The following is a 25,396-nucleotide window of genomic DNA, read 5'->3' on the forward strand; positions in this document are numbered from 1 at the left end:
CCCCTCTGTAATCGTATCCTTATTGACTTGCTGATTTCACATCAACGTTATGATGTAGACACAATCTAGTTGGCCTCTGAGAATGTAACGTCAGCTAATAGCTAACCAGATCAAGTCTCTGATGCAGACTTCTCCAGTCCAGACCTTCCCCTAAGATTTGGCTGGAATAAGAACAGAACAAAAAACCTCTTAAATCATGCCAGTCATTTATCGACCAGCCTTGGCCTTCATCCCCTTTAGTACTGTATCACAATACCCTCTAGGATGGACAGCCTGAATCTCAAACCTACTTCTCTCCAGATCCTCTCATCAGAGACTGGTCCATCCTTCACCTGGACTGCCACACAGACTGAGGTGGGGTAAGGTTTCCTCCCTGGGCAGATGTAGGTATAGGGAGGTGTTCAGTACTCCTCCTCTGGCTATAGGTTTAGGAGTTGTCCCTGATTTAAAAACTAGAGTCCTATTTATTATTTTTCTGCCTAGGTCACATCGTTAGGAAACACTTTAAGCATTTGACTAGGGATGGACATTTCCCATTCACCTTTCCAGGCAGGAGATGTTTTCAGATGGGAGGCAACTCTCTTTACCGCCAGAGTGTTAGGCATTCTCCCTCCAGCACATTTCCTCAGTGTAGATCTGGTAAGAGGATGTTCCTAATATGGTCACAACTCTCCTAAAAAAATGATTGTTTGGTGTAAATATCAACTTTTTAAAGGGCAACGGGGACAACATGAGGATCTCCCAAGGGTCATTCACAATTTCTTGTGCTCTCTCTCTCTCACACACACACACACCTTTCAAACTGTTTGGGCATAGATTTGGAGCTTCTAATCTCTCCAGAAATGTCTCTCACTGTTGCTGCCTGTTATAGACCCTCCCAACTGTTCCATGGACACCATATGTGAATTGATTGCCCCCCATCTTCTGTTAGGTGACCTGTCTTACAATCTAAACTAGATGCCCTCAATCTCACAGAAATTATCAAGGAACCCACCATGTACAACCCTAAATCCGTAAACATGGGCACCCTCATAGATATTATTCTGACCAACTTGCCCTCCAAATACACCTCTGCTGTTTTTAAATCAGGATCTCAGCGATCACTGCCTCATTGCCTGCATCCGTTATGGGTCCGCGGTCAAACGACCACCCCTGATCACTGTCAAACGCTCCTTAAAACACATCTGCGAGCAGGCCTTTCTAATCGACCTGGCCCAGGTATCCTAGAAGGATATTGACCTTATATCGTCAGTAGAGGATGCCTGGTTGTTTTTTAAAAGTAATTTCCTCACCATCTTAAATAAGCATGCCCTTTTCAAAAAAATGTATTACTAAGAACAGATATAGCCCTTGGTTCACGCCAGACCTGACTGCCCTCGACCAGCACAAGAACATCCTGTGGCGTACTGCACTAGCATCGAATAGTCCCTGCGATATGCAACTTTTCAGGGAAGTCAGTGAACCAATATACACAGTCAGTTAGGAAAGCAAAGGCTAGCTTTTTCAAACAGAAATTGCATCCTGTAGCTCTCACTCCAAAAAGTCCATGGAGAATAAGAGCACCTCCTCCCAGCTGCCCACTGCACTGAGGCTAGGAAACACTGTCATTACCGATAAATGCACGATAATTTCAATAAGCATTTCTCTACGGCTGGCAATGCATTCCTCCTAGCTACACCAACCCCGGCCAACAGCTCCGCACCCCCCGCAGCTGCTTGCCCAAGCCTCCCCAGCTTCTTCTTCACCCAAATCCAGATAGCAGATGTTCTGAAAGAGCTGCAAAATCTGGACCTGTACAAATCAGCTGGGGTAGACAATCTGGACCATCTCTTTCTAAAATTATCCGCCGCCATTGTTGCAACCCCTATTACTAGTCTGTTCAACCTCTCTTTCGTATCGTCTGAGATTCCTAAAGATTGGAAAGCTGCCGCGGTCATCCCCCTCTTCAAAGCGGGTGACACTCTAGACCCAAACTGATATAGACCTATATCCATCCTGCCCTGCCTTTCTAAAGTCTTCGAAAGCCAAGTGAACAAACTGACTATTTCGAATCCCACCGTACCTTATCCGCTGTGCAATCCGGTTTCCAAGCTGGTCACGGGTGCACCTCAACCACGCTCAAGGTATTAAACAATACCATAACCGCCATCGATAAAAGACAGTACTGTGCAGCTGTCTTCATCGACCTGGCCAAGTCTTTCGACTCTATCAATCACCATATTCTTATCGGCAGACTCAACAGCCTTGGTTTCTCAAATGACTGCCTCGCCTGGTTCACCAGATAGAGTTCGGTGTGTCAAATCAGAGGGCCTGTTGTCCGGACCTCTGGCAGTCTCTATGGGGGTACCACAGGGTTCAATTCTCAGGCCGACTCTTTTCTCTGTATATATCAATGATGTCACTCTTGCTGCGGGTGATTCCTTGATCCACCTCTACGCAGACGACACCATTCTGTATACATCTGGCCCATCTTTGGACACTTTGTTAACAAATCAAACAAGCTTCAATGCCATATAACACTCCTTCCGTGGCCTCCAACTGTTCTTAAGTGCTAGTAAAACTAAATGCATGCTCTTCAACTGATCGCTGCCCGCACCCGCCCACCCGACTAGCATCACTACTTTGAACAGTTCTGAATATGTGGACAACTCCAAATACCTGGGTGTCTGGCTAGACTGTAAACTCTCCTTCCAGACTCATATTAAGCATCACTAATCCAAAATTAAATCTAGAATTGGCTTCCTATTTTGCAACAAAGCCTCCTTCACTCACTCTGCCAAACATACCCTCATAAAACTGACTATCCTACCGATCCTTGACTTCGGTGATGTCATTCACAAAATAGCCTCCCACACTCTACTCAGCAAACTCGATGCAGTCTATCACAGTGCCATCCGTTTTGTCACCAAATACCACCCACCCCTGCAACCTGTATGCTCTTGTCGCCAGACCCACTGGCTCCAGGTCATCTAATCAAATAAAATGTGATTTGATCTGAGCAGCTTACCGATCGCTGCAAATAGCCCATCCAACTACCTACCTCATCTCTATATTGTTTTTATTTACTTTTTTTTGCTCTTTTGCACACTAGTATTTCTACTTGCACATCATCATCTGCACATCTATCGCTCCTGTGTTAATTTGCTAAATTGTAATTACTTCGTTACTATGGCCTATTTATTGCCCTACCTCCTTACTCCATTTGCACACACTATATATAGATGTTTCTATTGTGTTATTACTGTACTTTTGTTTATCCCATGTGTAACTCTGTGTTTTTTGTCGCACTGTTTTGCTTTATCTTGGCAGGTTAAATAAAGGTGAAATAAAATGTAAGAATTCTTAAAAAACATACACCTCTAACAGAAACGTATCTCCTATATTTGGTGTGTGTGTGTGTGTGTGTGTGTGTGTTCAAAGTGAGCCTTTTGTCCCACGTCCCGCAACCCAAAAAATCATGTCCGCATTTTATCAAAAAATTCTGACACCACTAATTTACAAAAAAGGTAGATTTGTTCCGTATTTGTTAGGCATTCAGCGGAGAGGAAGAGGCAAATTTGTCCAAAATAAGCCCAATGCGTTTCTATGGGCTTCTTTTGGACCTAAGCTTTTCGCCTGCCTCCCCACCTTTGGGACGACGTCTACCCATTGTTAGGACGGAGACATGAGCATCTCGTCATTATATACAGATCTCTGTTTACAGTCTCGTTGCTCTTTTGACAAGATATATATCATAAGAATGTGCCACTGATGATGTTAATCACTTCTCCAATGGTTGTTGAAATCTGATATTCTGTGGAGTGCAAGGCGAGATGTAGGCCAATGTCATACCAATCACAAAATTCCAGCTAAATTTGGAGGACAGTTAAAAAAAAACATGCTTCTGACGAAGAGCTACAAAAGTAAATAAATAGCCTTATTAGACTGAAAGTATATATAAGGTGATTAAACTGACGCGGTACTGCCCCAAAAAACTATCCCGCCGAATGTCCCGCCAAATCGTCCCTTTGTCCTGCATTTGGGTATTTTAAATGTGTCATCCTGAATGGAAGACATAGCACACCTGTCTACGATTCTCCTGCATCTAGATTTGTGGGATTAATTGGCAGTATGGCAGGAACAGCTGTCATGCTTTGGGCTATAAAGGTTATAGAATCTCAATACAGATGCCCTTGGTATACAGGAAGACAATACCCTCACCTTCATCATCCTCATTAGCATACAGAGGAGGCTAAATGAATGGGTCTCATCATCATCCGTTTATGAAAGGAACGTGTCATGGTTTCTTGTTAGCATTGCCAAGTGGGAGATATGTATTTACTCTCATGTACTGTGTTGCTACTGTAGGTGCTGGTTTAGAACTAATTCATTCAGATGTTATTCTCTCTAAGGGTAGAGGACAGAAGCATTCTCTCCGTTATATAGTGTGTTTAATGTGTCTGCTTACGAGAGAGACAGGAAGAAAGAGAGAGTGTGTGAGACGACAGTAACCAGATCAGCCTTCACCCTCCCCTTCAGTAGAAATGAACACCAGCTCAGCATAAGCTCAGCTCACATACTTCTGGCCTGAGGTTTGAAAGACCCAGTCACCTATAAAACATTACAGACTCAAGTAGACCATATCTCTCTCACACACACACACACACACACACACACACACACACACACACACACACACACACACACACACACACACACACACACACACACACACACACACACACACACACACACACACACACACACACACACACACACACACACACACACACACACACACACACACACAACGAGTGCTTGTGACTACGAGGTTCCAGGGCCGGCGGCAGAACGAATCAGCTGGCCGGGCCTTTGATTTCCATAGGCGGGGCACGTTTTTGCACTGGACCTCCTATGTGTGCACTTGCTTGCATTTAGATTTGTTTTTATGGGTGTAATAGCAAAGACCATAGGCTGCTCGTGAGTTTCAAGTTTGGGGAAGCTTGCAATTTACCATTTCTACCGATCTGTGTGCCAGTTTATGATTATTTTGATATACGCATTTCCGTGGAACAGTTTCATTTCAATAATTACGTTTTAGTTTCTCAAAATCATTGTCATGTGGTTAATCATACAAGTCGGAAGTAAAATGATACAGGTCTAAAAGTTAAAAATCAACTATGGCAAGAGCACTACCCTCTGCCATATGGACACATTAACAATCTGTGACCCATTGGCGGCTAAAGAAATGAGGGCATAGAACTCAGAGATAGCCTATTGGCCAATGCAACAGTAGGCCTATAACTTCCATCATCAACTAAGTAAAATACATAGACCTAAAGCTGACAAATAAAAACAGTAGAAAATATCCTGATAAAAATTCTAGTTGCACAATCTCGCCTGTCTTCCTCTCTTTCTATCTGTTTTGACTTGAGCTATTGCTAGTGAAGTGCAACATTGTATTAAATCATCACTGGGTCCGGCCTGAAGCTGTAGCTGGCGAACTTGCATCGTTGTATCAACTAGCCTATTTCGGACCCTCAGAGTTTCCTGGGCCAGTGAGCTCAGGACAGACAACTGTTTTATTATGACGTTTCCACTGGATATGTAGGATCATCAGATCGTGATATGTTTCTCCTTCACACCGAGGCTTGGTGATTATCGAGGCCAGGAGTGTTGGAAAGATTTTTTAAACGCTGAGGAACTATCATTCGCAATGGATATTCAAAAAAACAGAATTCGTTGACTTTTGTGAGGCGAACAAAAAATGACTGAGAAGCTCAGCTAACAGGCTATGCGCACACTGCCTATAAAATGAGGTGGAAACTGAGCTTCCAAATGTATGACTATTAGAGACATATTTCCCTCAGATTACACAGATCCACAAACCCAATTTTAATAAACTCCCATATCTACTGTGGTTCTAAATCAATAGCTGTTTAGTGGTCTGAAAATGTTGGAAACATACATTTGCTTGACCATGCTCTAGGTCATATAACTGTCTGTTACTATACAGTTGAAGTCGGGAGTTTACATACACTTAGGTTGGAGTCATTAAAACTTGTTTTTCAACCACTCCACACATTTCTTGTTAACAAACTATAGTTTTTGACATTTACATTATTTCACTGATAATTCCCTGTATCACAATTCCAGTGGGTCAAAAGTTAACATGCACTAAGTTGACTGTGCCTTTAAACAGCTTGGAAAATTCCAGAAAATGATGTCATGGCTTTAGAAGCTTCTGAGAGGATAATTGACACCATTTGAGTCAATTGGAGGTGTACCTGTGGATGTATTTCAAGGCCTACCTTCAAACTCAGTGCCTCTTTGCTTGACATCATGGGAAAATCAAAAGTAATCAGCCAAGACCTCAGGAAAAAAAATTGTAGACCTCCACAAGTCTGGTTCATCCTTGGGAGCAATTTCCAAACGCCTGAAGGTACCACGTTCATCTGTACAAACAATAGTACGCAAGTATAAACACCATGGGACAACGCAGCCGTCATACCGCTCAGGAAGGAGACGCGTTCTGTCTCCTAGAGATGAATGTACTTTGGTGTGAAAAGTTCAAATCAATCCCAGAACAACAGCAAAGGACCTTGTGAAGATGCTGGAGGAAACAGGTACAAAAGTATCTATATCCACAGCAAAACGAGTCCTATATCGACATAACCTGGAAGGACTCTCAGCAAGGAAGAAGCCACTGCTCAAAAACCGCCATAAAAAAATCCAGACTACGGTTTGCAACTGCACATGGGGACAAAGATCGTACTTTTTGGAGAAATGTCCTCTGGTCTGATGAAACAAAAATAAAACTGTTTGGCCATAATGACCATCTGTTTGAAGGATAAAAGGGGAGGTTTGCAAGACGAAGAACACCATCCCAACCATGAAGTACTGGGGTTGGCAGCATAATTTTGTAGGGGTGCTTTGCAGGAGGGACTGGTGCACTTCACAAAATAGATGGCATCCTGAGGATGGAAAATGATGTGGATGTATTGAAGCAACATCTCAAGACATCAGTCAGGAAGTTAAAGCTTGGTCGCAAATGGGTCTTCCAAATGCACAATGACCCCAAGCATACTTCCAAAGTTGTGGCAAAATGGCTTAAGGACAACAAAGTCAAGGTATTGGAGTGGCCATCCCAAAGCCCTGGCCTCAATCCCACAGAAAATTTGTGGGCAGAACTGAAAAAGCGTGTGCGAGCAAGGAGGCCTACAAACCTGACTCAGTTACACCAGCTCTGTCAGGAGGATTGGGACAAAATTCACCCAATTTATTGTGGGAAGCTTGTGGAAGACTACCCGAAATGTTTGACCCAAGTTAAACAATTTAAAAGCAATGCTACCAAATACTAATTGAGTGCATGTAAACTTCTGTCCCACTGGGAATGTGATGAAAGAAATAAAAGCTGAAATAAATCATTCTGACATTTCACATTCTTAAAATAAAGTGGTGATCCTAACTGATCTAAAACAGGGGACTATTACTAGGATTAAATGTCAGGAATTGTTTAAAAAAAAGAGAGAGTTTAAATGTATTTGGCTAAGGTGTATGTACACTTCCGACTTCAACTGTATGTGCAATATCCTTTGTGGACTTCACTGGACAGAGGTTGCTATCCTGTTTTGTGTTAAAAGAAAGGTGTGGTTGAATTTATTCTGCCACTGTGTCTTATTGTCTCTGGCCTTTAGGCCTCTATATCATGGTGCAATTATCACACAGTGATTGGTAAACATTTGATCTCGATCACTTTCATGGGAATATGCATTTAGATCTTCTTGAATTACTGTTTCGTGAGCAAATTAGAGCAGACGGTATTATAAAACGGTAGAGCCTTCCTGCATTTTGTTTCAATCAAAGCACATTCTGCTTAGTTGCGCTCTGTTTTGATTTTTGGCAGCGTGAGATTTTTTTGGGACTATTCAGTTTCCCATCCTAAAATCTCAGAAGAAATTAGGTGGTGTTATTGATGTTACAGCAACGTTATATTATGCTAATATTTGGTTATGTTTTGTGGAATACTAATGAATCATTATGTGATCTTCCAAGACACTGATTTAGCTTGGATCTAACTTTCCTCAACAAGCACCATTGTGAGAGGTGCAGCACTAGCTTACACCTGCTGCACCGAACAAGCAATTGAAGCGCAATTAGCCTATACTATTGTTGCCTTGGTGATGCAGAAACGAGGGACCACAGGTTTGGCCGTTTTATGAAAATCTGGGAATATTTGGCCTAGGAAACATTTCTGCTTGGTCTCAGGGAATGTAAAATAGTTAGGAAGGGAGACTTTTCAAACACGATTGAGTTTGAGTGAAGTAGCAGCAAAGATGTTGAATGAGAAACTACCACATCCTTATGATATATATGTTTTCATTCGCGAAACTTGACCGCAAGAGACAGGTTGGTTGTCTGACTGAAATATGGGACAAATCGACCTTTTTTTCTAAATGAGTGGTGTTTGAATTTGTTGATATAATGTGGGACATGTTTGTTTGGGACAAAATGCGGGACTGTCCGCAAAATGTGACATGTGGTCACCCTAAATAGGACCACTGGGAGAGGGGTGTCTGCTCCCAGGGAATTCCATCCATGTACTGTTAGTGATGCCAATAGTAAAGCCAAGCCATTTCGATCTTTGTTGCTAGAATTGAGCTTTTGATATAAAATAATATAAAATATGGTTATCCTTATGTCATTGGCACCTCACAGTTTGATAAGATACAACGTCTGTGGTTCTAATGTATCAGCAAAATTATTTACCTGTGTTATTCCTTTGTAGTAACAGTTGCAGGCTTAAGGAGGGTGAGTAAGGATACAAGTACTGTATTTACTTTTGGCTTAGTGTGACTCATCTTGTTGCAATCTCTCTCAGCAAACGATATTCATTACCAAAGAAGGAGGTGAGCATGCACTGGGGAATACTTAGCATACATATGGATAATATAGATGACATATAAATGTCACGTCAAACATCTCCATCCTAAATACATTTTCTGGACAGCACAAGACATCCTCTTCTGAATGCAATTAAATCGAGATATGTAATGAAAATAGCTTAGGCTACGCTAAGAGTTGCACACCACACTAAAACATTGCAAACTTATATTGCGATTGCTTGATTCATATGCCTGATCTCAAGGAGCAGCCTGTTGTTAAGCAGAAGCTCTTTCTTGATGCTTTTGAATTCTACAGTATTGCTTCCATTACCTCCAGTACTAACCAGTGAGAAGTTGAGATCCTAACAGCTACATCTTATAAATTCCTGGATGAGGTCATTGTTGATATTAACATAGAGGTTTGGATCATATCCTGCTGTGTTTTTTTTTTCTCGTTTGAGCTCCACTTGCTTTTAAAGGAGCGTCAACGGCGCGTCTGGTACCTCGGCTAAAAACGTACTGTTGGACGCATCACTGTGGAGAGAGGAGGGTGCATATTTTACGCTTGGAGATAGGTGAGTGAAATTACATTTTTGAGAATTAAAAAACAACTCCAAACCTAGTAATATTCGTTTTTAGTTTTGCGATAAAGTTTATCTTTGACTGGGAAAATTCCAGCGGACCAGACTGTTTATGCGAAAAAGTTCAACTTTTTTGTTATATATTTCTTTACTCCCCTTTATGTCTATGACTTGAGTAAATGTTTAAATCACATTTGTTGTGTTTTTGTTCAATTCTTACTTTGGGTCCGAGCAACAACAAAAAATGGACACAAGGTGCATGTGCATTTGGGCACATTGAATGCTGGTGTACATAATTCAATTCCACGTAGTTGGCACCAGTAGCTTTAAAGAGGTCTGATAAGGAAGGCTGGAATTTTAATAGTCAGTGATATGAAGTAAAGTCCCATCCCTGGAGGCTTGTGATGTTTTTATTCTTAGTGCATTTTAGCCTATTGGCAATTATTCATCTCAAGTATATTTTTTTAAGAAGCTGTTGCAGTACATTTTGTGGACTGAAAATGTATAGATTTTCAGATAAAACCAAAGATCTGTGAGTGAAGCCAGTTTTAATGGTTTAAAATGAGCAGTTTGGTACATGTACTAGTGCTTATAATTTCAAGTTTTATAGTTTACTGACATATGCAAAAATAACTAACTGAAAACCATTTTATTTACATTTTGTGTTCTGTACACTGATGATGTCATCTATTCAATCAAACCCTGAAACCGGCCTTCTGGCATAAGTCAAAAGCAGCATTTGTCTTCCTCAAGCAAAATATTGTGTACAATGGGACTCACAAAAAAACTGTACTGAATATAATGTTGTTTTGGACATATCCAATAGTCAAAATGTGGTATCCAGTATTAACTGAATAGGGCCCTGGCCCCATGTCTACATCAACAGTGCTCAACAATACCATAATAACAGTAGCCTACCTCCCGCCAGTGGGTTATTCAAGGTCAGCCCAAAAACCCTTTACAAAACACACAGTACAATAGGTTGCCCTTAGCCCTGCTACACTTTACTAGTTAAGCCAGCTGCCAAGCCAAATGTATGATGTCATTTTCTCCCAGCAGCAGCTTCTGAACACCTGGGGAGGCCCCTCCTCCTCTAGTGTGACTGGCTCTCATTGTGCCAATGACATCACCATTTTAGGCAATAAAAGCCCAAACTATTTTTTGTTTGGATTGGGTTCAGTGCCCATAGCTTTTCATAATATGGTACATGCATTATATGGTACTTTACAGCACACTCCTTGTCTCTAACCAGACTGATTGATTCAGTCCTGTTTCAGTCCATGTGAGCATTTGTGCATCGTGAAGAATGTGTTCATGCAAAGTTTAATCTGATCAACCAGTCATATAGTGAAATATCAGCCTGGCTCACCAGCAACAGCAGCAGGACCCAATGTTTGCAGACATAATGCCCATTGGAACACATTGTGACATTGATTATGTTAGATCAGAGGGCTCAGCTACTGGAGGGCCTTGTGTTTCCTGTATGGTCCACATCAGTCCCAGGGACACCTGGCCTTCTGCCCAAGAAGACAGCCTCTGGAGCATCAGTGTCCTCTGTTTACTCTCACTGCGTGTGTGTGTAGGCTTGCGCCTGTGTGTACTTGTTGGTTAAGGGGCTTTTAAGTAAGCATTTCACTGTTGTATTCAGCACACGTGACAAATAACATTTGATTTGAAGTGTGTGTAGATGAGTGGAGCATATGAAATAATGATACAGCACGCTCACTAGCTTTTCAGCTGACTGCTGGGTAGATCCTAATTAGGCAATGTAGTGTGTCTGACTGACCGGCTGGCTGTGAGGGAAGCAACATTGTCTCCAGTGGAGGCAGAACTGTACCTCCCTGCCTGACACATTTTACATTTTGGTCATTTATCCAGAGCGACTTACAAGAGCAATTGGGGGTAAGTGCTTTGCTCAAGGGCACATCGACAGATTTCGAACCAGATTTTGGGGATTCAAATCAGCGACCTTTCAGTTACTGGCCCAACGCTCTTAACTGCTAGGGTACCTACCACCCATCTCCACATCCACACCTCCTTGTGTTGTTGTTACAGAGAAAGAGAGAGAGAGCTCATAACCCTCTCCCAGACCATCTTTCCAATTGGCAGAAGTACTGTGTGACTCTCCAAATGACTATGAATGTAACCATATTTTGCAACTTGGGGCTCACCACTTTTTAAGGGCGGTTGGCGGGCTTATAGGGAGGGATGAAGTGAGTGTGTCTTTCTTTTAAGAGCTCTTTCCATCGTCCTACTTGACATATACTGGGGATAGACTCCTCAATCTATCTTTATAAACAGAGCAGACTGGGCTATTGGTGCAGTTTACTTTTGGAGAGATTCAGAGAGCTGTGAGTCATGCAGAAGAAATGGGAGCTCGAAGTGTTGGCCGGCCCACTGTGAAATCCTTATCAGTGTGTGTGTGTGTGTGTGTGTGTGTGTGTGTGTGTGTGTGTGTGTGTGTGTGTGTGTGTGTGTGTGTGTGTGTGTGTGTGTGTGTGTGTGTGTGTGTGTGTGTGTGTGTGTGTGTGTGTGTGTGTGTGTGTGTGTGTGTGTGTGTGTGTGTGTGTGTGTGTGTGTGTGTGTGTGTGTGTAGCTCAATGTCATGGAAGGGAGGGGGGTTGAGGGGTGGTGAATGGAAAAACACATATCCCCCCACACCCCCTCTTGTTTGGAAACACTGCTGCCCTCGATTGACACATAGGACCGAGAATACATGTGTGGTTGTCTAAGGGGTAGTAACCTTTGTATGCAAGTGTGACGGGGATATCATGTCAGTGTCATGTCCGGTTGCGAGATGAGGATGTGGGCATATGATCACGTCAGACTTGTTGACAAAATGGCTCCTTGTGTCCACTCAGAAATCACACATATTTGACCCAGGTCTGTCTCCACCTTCACCTCTGTTGTTGCTAGGGAACATGTGTTGATATAGTTCTGTGTCTGTGTCACTGTGTCTGTGTGTGGTGGTGAGTCAGTAATACAATAGTTCGCCCCTGAGATTAGACGGCCTTATCACCGCCCTTACCACTGACCAGGACCAGGAACGGATGGTGACAGAGTCACAACAGAACTCAGAGAGACAGACAGAGGGAACATTCTGAGAAATTACCCGTTGGATAGGCTGTCCTTTTGTTTCTGTCGGTGCTATTTCAACCGTCCATTAACTAATTTATCACGATTAGAGGCTGACATTTTTTTCCAGAGAGGTGGTCATTGAGAATGTGTTATTTAAGCAATAAGGCCCGATGGGGTGTGTTATATGGCCAACATACCACGGCCCAGGGCTGTTCTTAGGCACCACACAACATGGAGTGCCTGGATACAGCCCTTAACCGTGGTATATTGGCCATATACCACAAACACAGAGGTGCCTTATTGCTATTATAAACTGGTTACCAAAGTAATTAGAGCAGTAAAAATACATGTTTTGTCATACCCGTGGTATACAGTCTGATATACCACGGCTGTCAGCCAATCAGCATTCAGGGCTCGAACCACCCAATTTATAATGACAACTTAAACACAGTCACACAAGATGAATAATGCATGTTGCCAGTGGATGTCAGTGTTTCTGTAACACATGGGGGACCATTTGTGCTGTAGGGTAGGTTATCGACAGATCTATGAACTGTGATAAAACCACAGACATTGTACCAGTGATATAGCTGTCTCACAGGGCTATGGTGATCTTAGGTTGTGTCTGTACACACTGTACACTAGGCTGTACAGTAGAAGGGGGGTCGGCATGTTCTAATGACCCAATCAGGACCTACTCCTGCATCTGGTCAGGAAGTCCACTCCAGACTTCCTATGTTTTCCTACCTCTCTAATCCCACTGGTAACATGTGCAATACGACTCTGTCTGGTTAGATATATGATGTTTATGCACAGAGGTTTTCAAATGATGTCATGATCTACTACCACCACCACTACTACTGAACGGCTGCCAGGTTATCCTCTGAACAGTTCTTTTAATCTCTGCCAGGGAGCATAAAGACTGAGAACAATAGCGTTTCATGCAGTGGAGTGCTAGGAAGCATTGAAGGACAGGAAATCTGCGGTGCAGAGAGTGTAGAGTCCCGATATCTGTGTCCCAGTTGGATAGGTAGATACACTGTGACATGGACACAGTAGATTAGAAAGACAGAGAACTGAATGTAGTCAACCTATTCTCCTACAGTATGGCACATGTATTGTCAACATTTGAACACTTCGGTGTGTATGGCTATTGGCTAACTAACTCCTATCAGTTTCCATCTTTAGATTGGAAAAGGTATGTGTGGTTCTTGTGTGGTTTGTTGTTGCTGATGGAGCCAGGGTGAGTGTGTGGTGCTATTTCCGTCCTGTTTAAAGGCAGTACCTAAGGGACTGGCAGGCGGGCATGCATTCCTCTGCCATTGTCTACTAGGAGAAGAGACACAGTCTCAATAGCAGTACCCGCAAATGAGCCTGTCACACCGCTGTCAGCATTCCAAACACGCATGTGTACAGGGACATGCACGGACACATGCACAAACACACAGATTTATATTGTCAACACAACAACTGCCTGTTACAGAGGGAGGGGGAGATGGAGGGAGAGAAGAGAGAGATATTGAGAAAGGATAAAGAAAAAGAACAACTGAGGGAGGCCGTACAAGGGAGAAAAGGACAGGGGTGACAATAATGGGGGGGATGAGTGTACTAAACAGAGAACAGGAGACAGGGCTCTTACTCAGGGGACTTAAAAGGGCCATCTGTGATTGCCACATCAATTTGTGGATTTTCAAATGTATTATATATGATTTATACATGCCTCATGAGCTTACCTCACCTGTCCTACCCCATCAAAACCCAAAATATAAGCTTTCTCTGTTTGTAAACAATGTCAATGTAAAAAAACACTGAATAGACTTCAAATATGGCTATTCAGTGAAATCAAAATATTTTGATTTCATGCATGGTCAGCTCTTGCGTCCATAGCTCGGTATATGAATTTGAGTGGTTACATTTTTCCAAACCCATCCAGTAGCTTTTTATTAAAACAGTTGCAGGGACTCACTGATCTACAGATGGCCCCATTAAGTGGTGTGTTGTGGTGTCCATGATACCTACCTGATCATACATGTTACTCTGTGGGTTTAGTTTAACTGAGGGACAGGTGATTTAATCCGACAGGCAACAAAAGAACAAATAATAAGTTCAAACCTCAGTAATGGGAGAACACACAAGCCTCCACTACTTTGTACTCTCTCCACAGGATCGGTTGTCCTCTGGCTTATTCTCCTGGTTGACATGGATTTCATCCCAAATGGCACCCTATATTCCCTATATAGTGCACTGCTTTTGACCATTGTCCATAGGGCTCTAGTCAAGTGTAGTGCACTGCGCAGGAGATAGGATGCCATTTGGGAGAAACACAGGGAGAAGGGCTGAGACATGGTAGACTCATTAGGGCAAGTAAACAATGGGGATCATGGGTCTTTACTCGGGTCATTGACTTGATGATGTCTTGATTATTTAATCCCGTTCCCGTCATTACCTCCCATACTTTCCTGTTCATTTCGTGTGTGTGTGTGTGTGTGTGTGTGTGTGTGTGTGTGTGTGTGTGTGTGTGTGTGTGTGTGTGTGTGTGTGTGTGTGTGTGTGTGTGTGTGTGTGTGTGTGTGTGTGTGTGTGTGTGTGTGTGTGTGTGTGTGTGTGTGTGTGTGTGTGTGTGTGTGTGTGTGTGTGTGTGTGTGTGTGTGTGTGTGTGTGTGTCTAGAACCACACTTATGTGAGGCATTATGAGGTCCCTGGCAATTCGCAGCCCTAATATTAACATGGCAAAAGTCGTGGCAAAATATGTAGAATTGCAGGAAATTCGCTTTTAAGCTGCAACAATCTCTCTCCACCCCATGACAAAGTGGATAGAATTGCAGGAAATTAGCTGTTAAACTGATTTTCTTTTCTCTCTTCCCAATGGCAAAATGAGTAGAATTTAATGAAATTTGTTACAAAATGTATTTTTAAACTTTGATTTTTTTTCTCCACCGTGAAGACGGGCCAGGAAAAGGTTTTGCCCGCGAGGTGCCCCAACCAAATCTCCCTTAAGGCCCCCAGAAGGCTAGGACAAGCCCTGGCTACTGGTATAATGCATTTAGTTAAGAGAGTTAAGTAGTTTAACTGCACAAATATATTGATTGCACAAATCCGTTGTCTGCATGTGTGGGTATGGATGTGGGTACGCAGACCCGCAAGCCACTGCGGTCCCTCATGATGAGTTCATATTTTTTGTGTCCCATCCCAGCTCTATGGTGTATAGTTCCTTTTGAGTTACAAAATAAATCCCTCTTACTGTGAACAGCTTCGCTCCTTTCAAGGAAATATTTTCACTGAGACACCAAGGTCACAGAGAGGTATTCAACATTGGAAAAAAAGTGTTTGAAAATGTCTCTCTCTTTTTTTCTCCTTTGGATCTTAAATGCATCTTGTGTTTGTGCCTTGAAGAACGTTGTCTGGGAGCACTTCAGAGCATAGTTTCTAGAACACATAATCGGGTTATGTAAATACAGACACACACAAATGCACGCAGAGACACACACGCAGACGCAACATGCACGCACGCACAGACAGACACACACACACACTCTAAGTGTTGATGGTAATATAAACAGCGTTACTAAACAAACTAACCATAAATTATGGCTTGATTAATACACTGCACAATGTCTTTCAGCACTTTCACTGAGTAATGATATCAGCTTGCTGGTCGGTTGCAGTGTTGCACTCTCTCAGCCACTGTCTCAATGTTAATATAATGTATATATTATATATAAAAAATAACATAGGGGGCAGTGGGGGTATCTGTTGCCTCTGATGTCCCATCCATGGTATTGGCTTTCTCTGTCCATCTCCCCCCCAACACTATATTCTTCTGATACAAATCCTAAAATGGAATGGATAGTTCATGGTTGGGTTTGGGTGTGGGGTTAGGGGGTGGCTCTGGACGTCAGGCTGTGGGTCAGAGGGGGTGTATATATAACCCATACCTTGGTGGGGTGTGTGGTCTTCTCCTTTCTCCCTGCGTGGATGCTACTCTCTCCTCCGGTTCTTTTATTTGTCTTTCTCCTCTCCTTACCTGGACCTAAACATGGCTTACAGACTTTCAGGTAGCTAAAGAAATAGGCTGATGTAGTGTGGGTTTGCATTGTGATGGATGCTTGTCTTGTTCATATGGGTTCAATCCATTACTGATACCTGGTGCTGAACTAGTGGTGGTGGTTTGGTTTGGGGAGATTTTCTTAAGTTTGGTCAAAGACACTGGCTCGTAGGTTGTGGAAAGTTCCTCTTGGGCCTTGGCTAAAAATATGGGTTTGTTTGGTGCGTCAGAAAGGACATTTTGTGAGGAACCACTACTCTGGAGTTCATTTTCTAATTATTGCATTTTTGGTGGAAAGGAAGCTTAGGCCTTATGACACCACAGAGGGAGCAGAGGTCCATCGAGTAAGTTGGAAAAAAAATCTGGAGAAAAGTGATGGTTTGAGCTTTTTCAAGGCAATGCTATTTACAGCTGGATTGATGCATCTGTATCGTGGAAATGAAGTCCTTGGGACAGCATCATTTAGGCTGTAAGTAGTGGATCAAATATGATTCACTCAATATTTTTTTATTGGGTACATTTCAGGTCAGACAGAGATATCACATGGTAGATACTATACATTCAGTGCCTTCAGAAAGTACTCAGACCTCTTGACTTTTCCCACATTTTGTTGTGCTACAAAGTAGTATTAAAATGTATTTAATTGTCATTTTTTTTGCAACAATCTGCATAAAATACTTTAGAACGTCAAAGTGGAAGAAAAAAATGTAACTAATATATCTTGATTAGATAAGAATTCACCCCCCTAAGTCAATACATGTTAGAATCACCTTTAGCAGCGATTACAGCTGTGAGTCTTTTGGGGGTACGTCTCTAAGCGCTTTACACACCTAGGATTGTGCAATATTTGCCCATTTATTATTTTTAAGCTCTGTCAAGTTGGTTGTTGATCATTGCTAGACAGCCATTTTCAAGTCTTGCCAGAGATTTTCAAGCTGATTTAAGTCAAAACAAGGCCACCCAGGAACATTCAAGGTTGTCTTGGTAAGAAACTGTAGTGTAGACTTGACCTTGTGTTTTAGGGTTATTGTCCTGCTTAAAAGTGAATTAATCTCAGAGTCTGTAGGAAATCAGACTGAACCAGGTTTTCCTCTAGGATTTGACTTGTTCTAAGCTAGATTCAGTTCAGCATTTCTTTCTGATGACAAGCATACTCATAACTCCCAAGTGGCGCATTGGTCAAGGCACTGCATCTCAGTGCTAGAGGTGTCTCTACAGACCCTGGTTTGATTCCAGGCTGTATCATAACCGGGCGTGATTGGGAGTCCCTTAGGGCGGCGCACAATTGACCCAGCGTCGTCCAGGTTAGGGTTTGGCCGTCATTGTAAATAAGAACCTAGTTAAATAACATTTACAAAATAACAATGCAGCCACCTCCATGCTTGATTGTTTGTAGAGTGGTACCCAGTGATGTGTTGGGTTGCATTTGCCCCAAACACTGTATTCAGAACAAAAAGTGAATTCCTTTGCCTCATTTTTTTTTGTTGCATTATTACTTTAGTACCTTGTTGCAAACAGGATGCATGTTTTGGAATATTTTGTATTCTGTACAGGCTTCCTTATTTTCACTCTGTCATGCAGGTTAGTATTGTGGAGTAACTACAATGTTATCGATCCGTCCTCAGTTTTCTCCTATCACGGCCATAATTCTCTGCAATCGTTTTAAAATCATTGGCCTCATGGTGAAATCCCTGAGCATTTTTTCTTCCTCTACAGCAACTGCATTAGGAAGGACGCCTGTATCTTTGTATTGTCTGTGTGTATTGATACAACATCCAATGCCCATTTAATAACTTCACCGTCCATGCTCATTTTATTTTTAACGAATCAATCATTTGGTGCCCTTCTTTCTGAGGCATTGAATCCGTTTGAATCTGTGCATGAAATTTGCTACTCAACTGAGGGACCTTACAGATAATTGTATGTGTGGGGTACAGAGATGGGCTAGTCATTCAAAAATCATGCTAACCACTATTATTGCACACTTGTGAGATTTGTTAAGCAAATGTTTACTCCTGAACTTATTTAGGCTTGTCATAACAAAGGGGATGAATACTTATTGACTCAATATATTTCTGCTTTTCATTTGTTTATTTAATTTGTACAAATTTCAAAATTCCACTTTGACATTATGGGGTATTATGTTTAGATAAATTTAATACATTTTATATCCAGGCTGCCGCAACAAAATGTGGAAAAAAGGTCAAGGGGTGTGCATACTTTCTGAAGGCACTGTAGCAGTTGATCTTACCTCCATAACCCCCTCTCTGGGGTCCGTTTGGCTTTGATCTGCCATCAGTAAGCCATCCGTGATCAATGCTAATGAGAGCCAGGCTCTGTGAGGCTATCCCTGGCATCCTGGTTCACCACTCACCGTGCTCTTACTCTGACCTTTCCACTGTAAAGTGTTTCTCCCTCCCCAGGGACCAAAGTGGTGTACTCCAACCCCTCCTACAAAGAGTGCTGGTGCATATCATGGCTGTTTCTGTGGAAGCAGCTGTGTGATTGGCAGTAGCTGAAAGGCTTAGCGTTTAATCACAGTGCTCTTTTATTAGGCACATCTAGACCCACAATGGTCACGGTGACACAGTGGCATGCACAGTGTCCTCAAAAGTCAATCATCTGACTTTGTGGGCCTAGGTGTCCCTGACATACGGGCACAGTGCTTACACACTCAGAATGGAATGTATGGTTAGTGTTGGATTTGGGCTTCTGAGACTGTGATACCTTGATACCCTACTGCCTCTAATCTAGCCATTGATCCGGTCCTGCCAATTGGATTCTATTGACCTGATCCCGACTGGCTTGTACCACTGAGATAAGAATGGGGATGACTCACCGGTGGCTCTGTATATAGGGGCTCAAGCCAGGCTGCCTCCTTTATCCCTCTGGCACAGTGAAGACGGGCCTCTCTTTCCCCTCTTGTACAAATCTATCCGAATCTATCCACATATCACAGCGGCTCTAACTCATCCCGTTCAGTTCACCACACTCACTGTTGACCACATCCCCAGGCCACTCGAAGAGCACCAATTGGCACTCATCAATAATTGCAGTGTTCCCACGGCTACCAGGATATATTGTCATTCCATCATTAGTATTTCCCCCCATTGCTCTCATTGTATTAAAAAGGTTTAAGATACTTGAGTGCTCACAATAATATCACATCTGTTGTCTCATTAATCAGAGATATTTTCGTGAAGACGGGTTGGTTGTTTAGCAACAAAACCAACACATGCACAACTATGGGGCAAAACAGACAGAGTTGGCTTAGATTGTTGACAACATGTAAACTGTATTTTGCCTCCAATGTTTATTGAAAATATAAATACATTTGCACAATCATCACTTCTCTCAAATAAGGAGATGATCGGGAACTACAGGAAAAGGAGGACCGAGCACGCCCCCATTCTCATCTATGGGGCTGCATTGGAGCAGGTTGAGAGCTTCTAATTCCTTGGCGTCTTCATCACTAATAAACTAACATGGTCCAAGCACAGCAAGACAGCCGTGAAGAGGGCACGACAAAACCTATTCCCCTTCAGGAGACTGAAAATATTTGGCATGGGTCCTCAGATCCTCAAAAAAGGTTATACAGCTGCACCATCAAGAGCATCCTGCCGGGTTGCATCACTGCCTGGTATGGCAACTGCGCAGCCTCCGACCACAAGGCACTACAGAGGGTAGTGCGTACGGCCCAGTACTGGGGCCAAGCTTCCTGCCATCCATGACTTCTATACCAGGCAGTGTCAGAGGAAGGCCCTAAAAATGGTCAAAGACTCCAGCCATCCTAGTCATAGACTGTTCTCTCTGCTACCGCACGGCAAGCGGTACCGGAGCGCCAAGTTTGGGTCCAAGAGGCTTCTTTAATAACTCTACCTACATGTACATATTACCTCAATTACCTCGACTAACCAGTGCCCCCGCACATTGACTATGTACCGGTACCCCCGGTATATAGCCTCGCTAGTTGACTGCTATTTTGGATGCAGTAATTGCAGAATAACTGCAGTGTACTGCAGTTATACTGCCCTCTAATTGCATTTATACTACAAAATTACTGCAGTAAAAAAGTGTTATTTTGGATGCAGTATTTGCAGCATACTGCACTCTAATGAAGTAATAAGGCACGAGGGGGTGTGGTATATGGCCAAAAAAACACGGCTAAGGGATGTTCTTAGGCACGGCGCAACCCCCGAGGTGCCTTATTGCTATTATAAACTGGTTACCAAAGTAATTAGAGCAGTAAAAATACATGTTTTGTCATACCCGTGGTATACAGTCTGATATACCATGGCTGTCAGCCAATCAGTATTCAGGGCTTGAAACACCAAGTTTATAACTACAGTTATATTGCAGTGTACTGCAGTTATACTGCACTCTGACTGCAATATTTTTCCTAAGGGCAGTGTTGTGGAGTAGTGAACTACATGTAGTTCAACTAGTAATTTAACTCATTTCTGCAGTAGCTTGGTGGTAGTTGAACTAAATAAAATCTAGGTAGTGTTTTCACTAGTTAATTGCTTACTACTGGAACTACACACTACTTTTAATGCAAAAAGCAGAGAAAATATGGGTGAAGTGGGCCACAATTTACATTCTATAAACATATGACCCCAAAGGGCTCGGTCTTGCAATTTGTATTCTATGACATTTCAGATCTACATATGATATTTCACGAAGTAGTTTGGATGTAGTGAACTACTTTTTCAAGGTAACTTTAGTTAAGTAAACTATATGTTTCTTAAGGGTAGCTGTAGTTTAGCTTAACCTTCTTCTGTTGTGAAATAATTGGTAGCTTGGTTAACTATATTTTCAGAGTACCTTCTCTAGCACTGTTGGTCTTATCCTGACGGATGATCCGCCTGTGCTGCCCATTGTGAATGGAATGTTAATGAGAGGAGCAGAGGACAGTTTTGTTCACAGCCAATGAAATGATGCTGCCAAAAAGAAGACAAAACGGCAGAGAGGTTGGATGGGATGTGATGGACTGAATGAGCCAGGCACTCTAAAAATATAACTTTCCAACAAAGCCTGATAAAGTCAGCCAACCCCCGCAGGGCCAAGTTAGACACAGCGTGATGATTACATGCTAAAGCTCTGTTCACAGCCAGACATCTGTGGGTCATTTTGAGGCAGCCATTTTCCACACACTTCCCTCAGACGTTTGGCATGCCGGTGCTAAGCCCCTTGCCTGGTTGGGTCTGATTCGAGGACAGAACTTGTACTGGGATGCCAGCTTGAACATGTATTTTTCTTAGCTTGGATGATGGATAGGTTTTGTGTGTCTGGGTGCCTGCTAGACAGGGCCATGCTTTGTCAACATGACAGTGTGTGTTAATGGCAGTGGTGGAAAAAGTACCCAATTGTCATACCTTAATAGAAAATGACTCAAGTAAAAGTGGAAGTCACCCAGTAAAATACTAGGAATGTTGTGAAATAAAAGTAGTCAAAAATATAAAGAGTAAAGTAAAGTAAAGTAGATACCACAAAAAAACGACTTTACACCACTGGTTAGTGGCAGTGTGAGGACGTTGCGGGCCCGGAGTCATTATTCAGGTCTGGCTGCATGCATTGTAGATGGCTGAGGAACAAGTTTCAAGTACAAGCTTTAATGACATGTGCACAAGTAACACTTTTCTTTTGGTTACTAAATGATTCCATGTGTGTTATTTCATAGTTTTGATGTCTTCACTATTATTCTACAATATAGAAAAAAGTAAAAATAAAGAAAAACCCTGGAATGAGTAGGTGTCCAAACTTTTGACTGGTACTGTATACATGACTTGTTCCCCAAGGTAAATGTGATTGTTGTTTGTTTTTGTACAGGGCCGAGGAGCTACTCTACTTCCACCATGACTGAACGCTTTGACTGTTACTATTGCCGTGACAACCTGCATGGGAAGAAGTATGTGATGAAGGATGAGAAGCACGTGTGTACAAAGTGCTTCGACAAGCTCTGTGCCAACACATGCGCCGAATGCCGTCGCCCCATTGGGGCTGATGCCAAGGTGGGTGTTGTGTATGTCCTTGTGAGTGTACCCTTAAATGTGTGTTCATAAAGCTGATTGGCTTCAGTTCATTGTCCAGATTAAGGCCAGTGTTACATATCTGTGCCCGTATCCACAAAGCCTTTCAGAGTAGGAGTGCTGATATGAGATCAATTTAGCCTTTTAGATAATAACGAATATGATTATATGGACAGGTGATCCTGATCCTTTGGCAGCCGCCTCCACAACATAACAGTCACAGATACTTACTTGTGTTATAGACACTATCATTGCTAATGAACCCTGAAATATTATACAATTCACATTGTTACACCATGACTAGTGTCTACCCCAAGGTGTCCGGGTTTGGCTGTCAGTCCCTTCATGGTATTCTGCACTCAAATTCACGTAATTTGCACTAATGCTTTCCAGACGGACATTCTCTTTTTTTCCTAACACCTCTGAATAGTTTGATGAGGTGTGTAGGAAGCCCATGTGAATGAATGCATCTCACGCCTTTCCCTCCCTCCTCTCTGTCCAGGAGCTGAACCATAAGAATCGTCACTGGCACGAGGACTGCTTCCGCTGTGCCAAGTGCTACAAGCCCCTGGCTAACGAGCCCTTCGGCGCCAGGGACGACGGCAAGATCATGTGTGGCACGTGTGGCTCCCGCGAGGATGGCAACCGGTGCCAGGCCTGCTACAAGGTGGTCATGCCAGGTGGGCTTAACCATACCCATAATACACTTCTTTCTTAAGTGACCTAGCAGTGTGCACATGGCTGCTGTTTACATTTGTTATTCTTGTGAAGACCAGGGCAAATTCCGATACTATGTGTGTGAGTAAATTCACTCTGAAGTGCTAGAGTGGGCTCTGGGCGTTCGTAAATTCAGAGCGTTTAGTTCTCTGTTTCGGAGTGTTCAGAACGCACATTTGACGCTCTGGCCGAGGAGTAGGGTTGATCGGAGTGTTCTGACCTCACACTCAAGCTATCTTGCTAGCTACTTTCAGACCCAAATGAGAGAACATCTCACTTACCACTTTACTCGCCCTAGCATAGCTGGTTAGACTGTTTATGTTATCTAGAGCGTTGGTGACTAACTGAGCTGCTGGCAACAAATGAATTACATGTTTTTTTCCGACGCTTACTGATACCGGTCATATTCAACAGGTGTTGCGCATTCGTAAATGAATCCGTTATTCTGCACTCTGGGACACTCAGACAAGAGTACTCTGAAATCTGAGTAGATAGACAGTGAGTTTACGAACTCACCCACTGTGTGAAACAAGCGTCTGTTTTCTAATCTATTACATCTTTGACTGCCAGGCACCCAGAATGTTGAGTATAAGAACAAGGTGTGGCATGAGGAGTGCTTCACCTGCTTCGAGTGCAAGCAACCAATCCGCTCGCAGAGTTTCCTGAACAAGGGTGACGACATATTCTGCGGCCCGTGCCACGAGAAGAAATTTGCCAAGAAATGCTTCCACTGCAAGCAGGTGCATAAGACCTGCCCCTTCACACACCCACAAACAGAACAAAATCGTTGTCATTCTGTTGTGAATGTTGTTTCATTATTTCCTGCCATGTTAGTGTAATTACAGTAGGCCTAATTATAGCATTCTTATACTCAAGTATACCAACAGAAGGTACAAGTTAAAAGGAAATGCTTTCAGTTATTCATACAGAATAAGTACATGGTCTTCCAATGCAACTAACATGGTGTTTTTCTCCCCTCAGCCCATCACTTCAGGTGGTATAAGCTACCAGGACCAGCCCTGGCACTCAGAGTGCTTTGTGTGTCGTACATGCCGTAAGGGCCTAGCCGGAACGCGCTTCACCTCCCATGAGGAGCATGTCTACTGTGTGGACTGCTACAAGACCTCCGTGGCCAAGCAGTGCAACGGCTGCAAGAATCCCATCACAGGTCAGACACCCACACTTTACATGAACATTTATTGTAGGGACACTTTTAATAATAAATGAAGGATTTCATTGTGTAGGATGGAATGTTTTTAGTGAGATTCAGTGGCATTAATAAGATGTTATGCCTGTAAACTGGTTAGAATATATCTGGCCCATTACTATGCTGCACATACTATCTCCCATAATACAGGGTTTGGCCATGGGACCAACGTGGTGAACTACGAGGGTCACTCCTGGCACGAGTACTGCTTCAATTGCAAGAAATGCTCCCTCTCCCTGGCCAACAAGCGCTTCGTCATCAACGGAGAGGACATCTATTGCCCTGACTGTGCTAAGAAGCTGTGAGCATAGCCAGTAACGGGGAAAAAACAAGTGCCCTGTCTCATTCATGTTGGGGGCAGAACATAAACAGGATAAGCCAACTAACTCCAATTAAGTGGCCAATCAAGGGTTTAAAAGAGAAAGTATGTATTAGGTTAATCACCTGAATGAAATCTAACAGCAGTTGAATATGAATCTTGTTCCACTGTTTTCTGTCATTGTTGAATACTAACACACCAAGTGGTTTGTTTTTCTTGGCCTACAATATGTAATACTAACAAGCTTGGGTCAAATTCAGAACACTGCATAATCATTAGGGAATGCCCTTTTCAGTTCCTTACTGGAACATTAATAATGGCTGTTACATGCTTCCTGAATCATATACTAGCTAAATAATCAGTCATGGTGTCTCTGAAGTGATGTGTTTGAAGAGCTGTTGACAGTTTTGCGTATAGTGCTTCAATAATCAGTATGGGCAAACTAGGTCTTTGTAGGTATCAAAGTGTTATGCTCAGTCTAAATCATGTACTCAGCTTTTTGAAGTTTAGGATGTGAATGCACATTATTGCTCAATAAAGGTAAGCGCCTAAATTG

The 25,396-nt window shown here is 42.7% G+C and overlaps 1 protein-coding gene across 2 annotated transcripts; it reads left to right on the forward strand.

The window, feature by feature from the left end:
* Positions 1–9,348: 9,348 nt before the first annotated feature.
* Positions 9,349–25,393, forward strand: LOC110488739 (four and a half LIM domains protein 1). 2 transcript variants are annotated; one of them, XM_021561076.3, is made up of 6 exons: positions 9,349–9,439; positions 22,398–22,579; positions 23,100–23,277; positions 23,885–24,054; positions 24,296–24,482; positions 24,672–25,393. In XM_021561076.3, exons 2-6 carry the CDS (start codon positions 22,424–22,426, stop codon positions 24,824–24,826), a joined length of 846 nt encoding a protein of 281 aa, XP_021416751.2. In that variant the 5' UTR covers positions 9,349–9,439; positions 22,398–22,423; the 3' UTR covers positions 24,827–25,393. The 2 variants fall into 2 exon arrangements, with proteins under 2 accessions (XP_021416751.2, XP_021416750.2); XM_021561075.3 differs by lacking the exon at positions 9,349–9,439 and adding an exon at positions 16,467–16,578.
* The last annotated feature ends 3 nt before the right edge of the window (positions 25,394–25,396 follow it).

The sequence above is a fragment of the Oncorhynchus mykiss genome, chromosome 14 (genome assembly GCF_057628025.1).
Source record: "Oncorhynchus mykiss isolate SJ-2025 chromosome 14, ASM5762802v1, whole genome shotgun sequence".
Taxonomy (NCBI): Eukaryota; Metazoa; Chordata; class Actinopteri; order Salmoniformes; family Salmonidae; genus Oncorhynchus; species Oncorhynchus mykiss.

Excerpts from the sequence above, each read along its gene's own strand:
- LOC110488739 (XM_021561075.3), top strand. Across the intron at positions 22,580-23,099 it reads CCATTGGGGCTGATGCCAAG|GAGCTGAACCATAAGAATCG; the intron begins GTGGGTGTTGTG and ends CTCTCTGTCCAG. Across the intron at positions 24,055-24,295 it reads AATGCTTCCACTGCAAGCAG|CCCATCACTTCAGGTGGTAT; the intron begins GTGCATAAGACC and ends TTCTCCCCTCAG.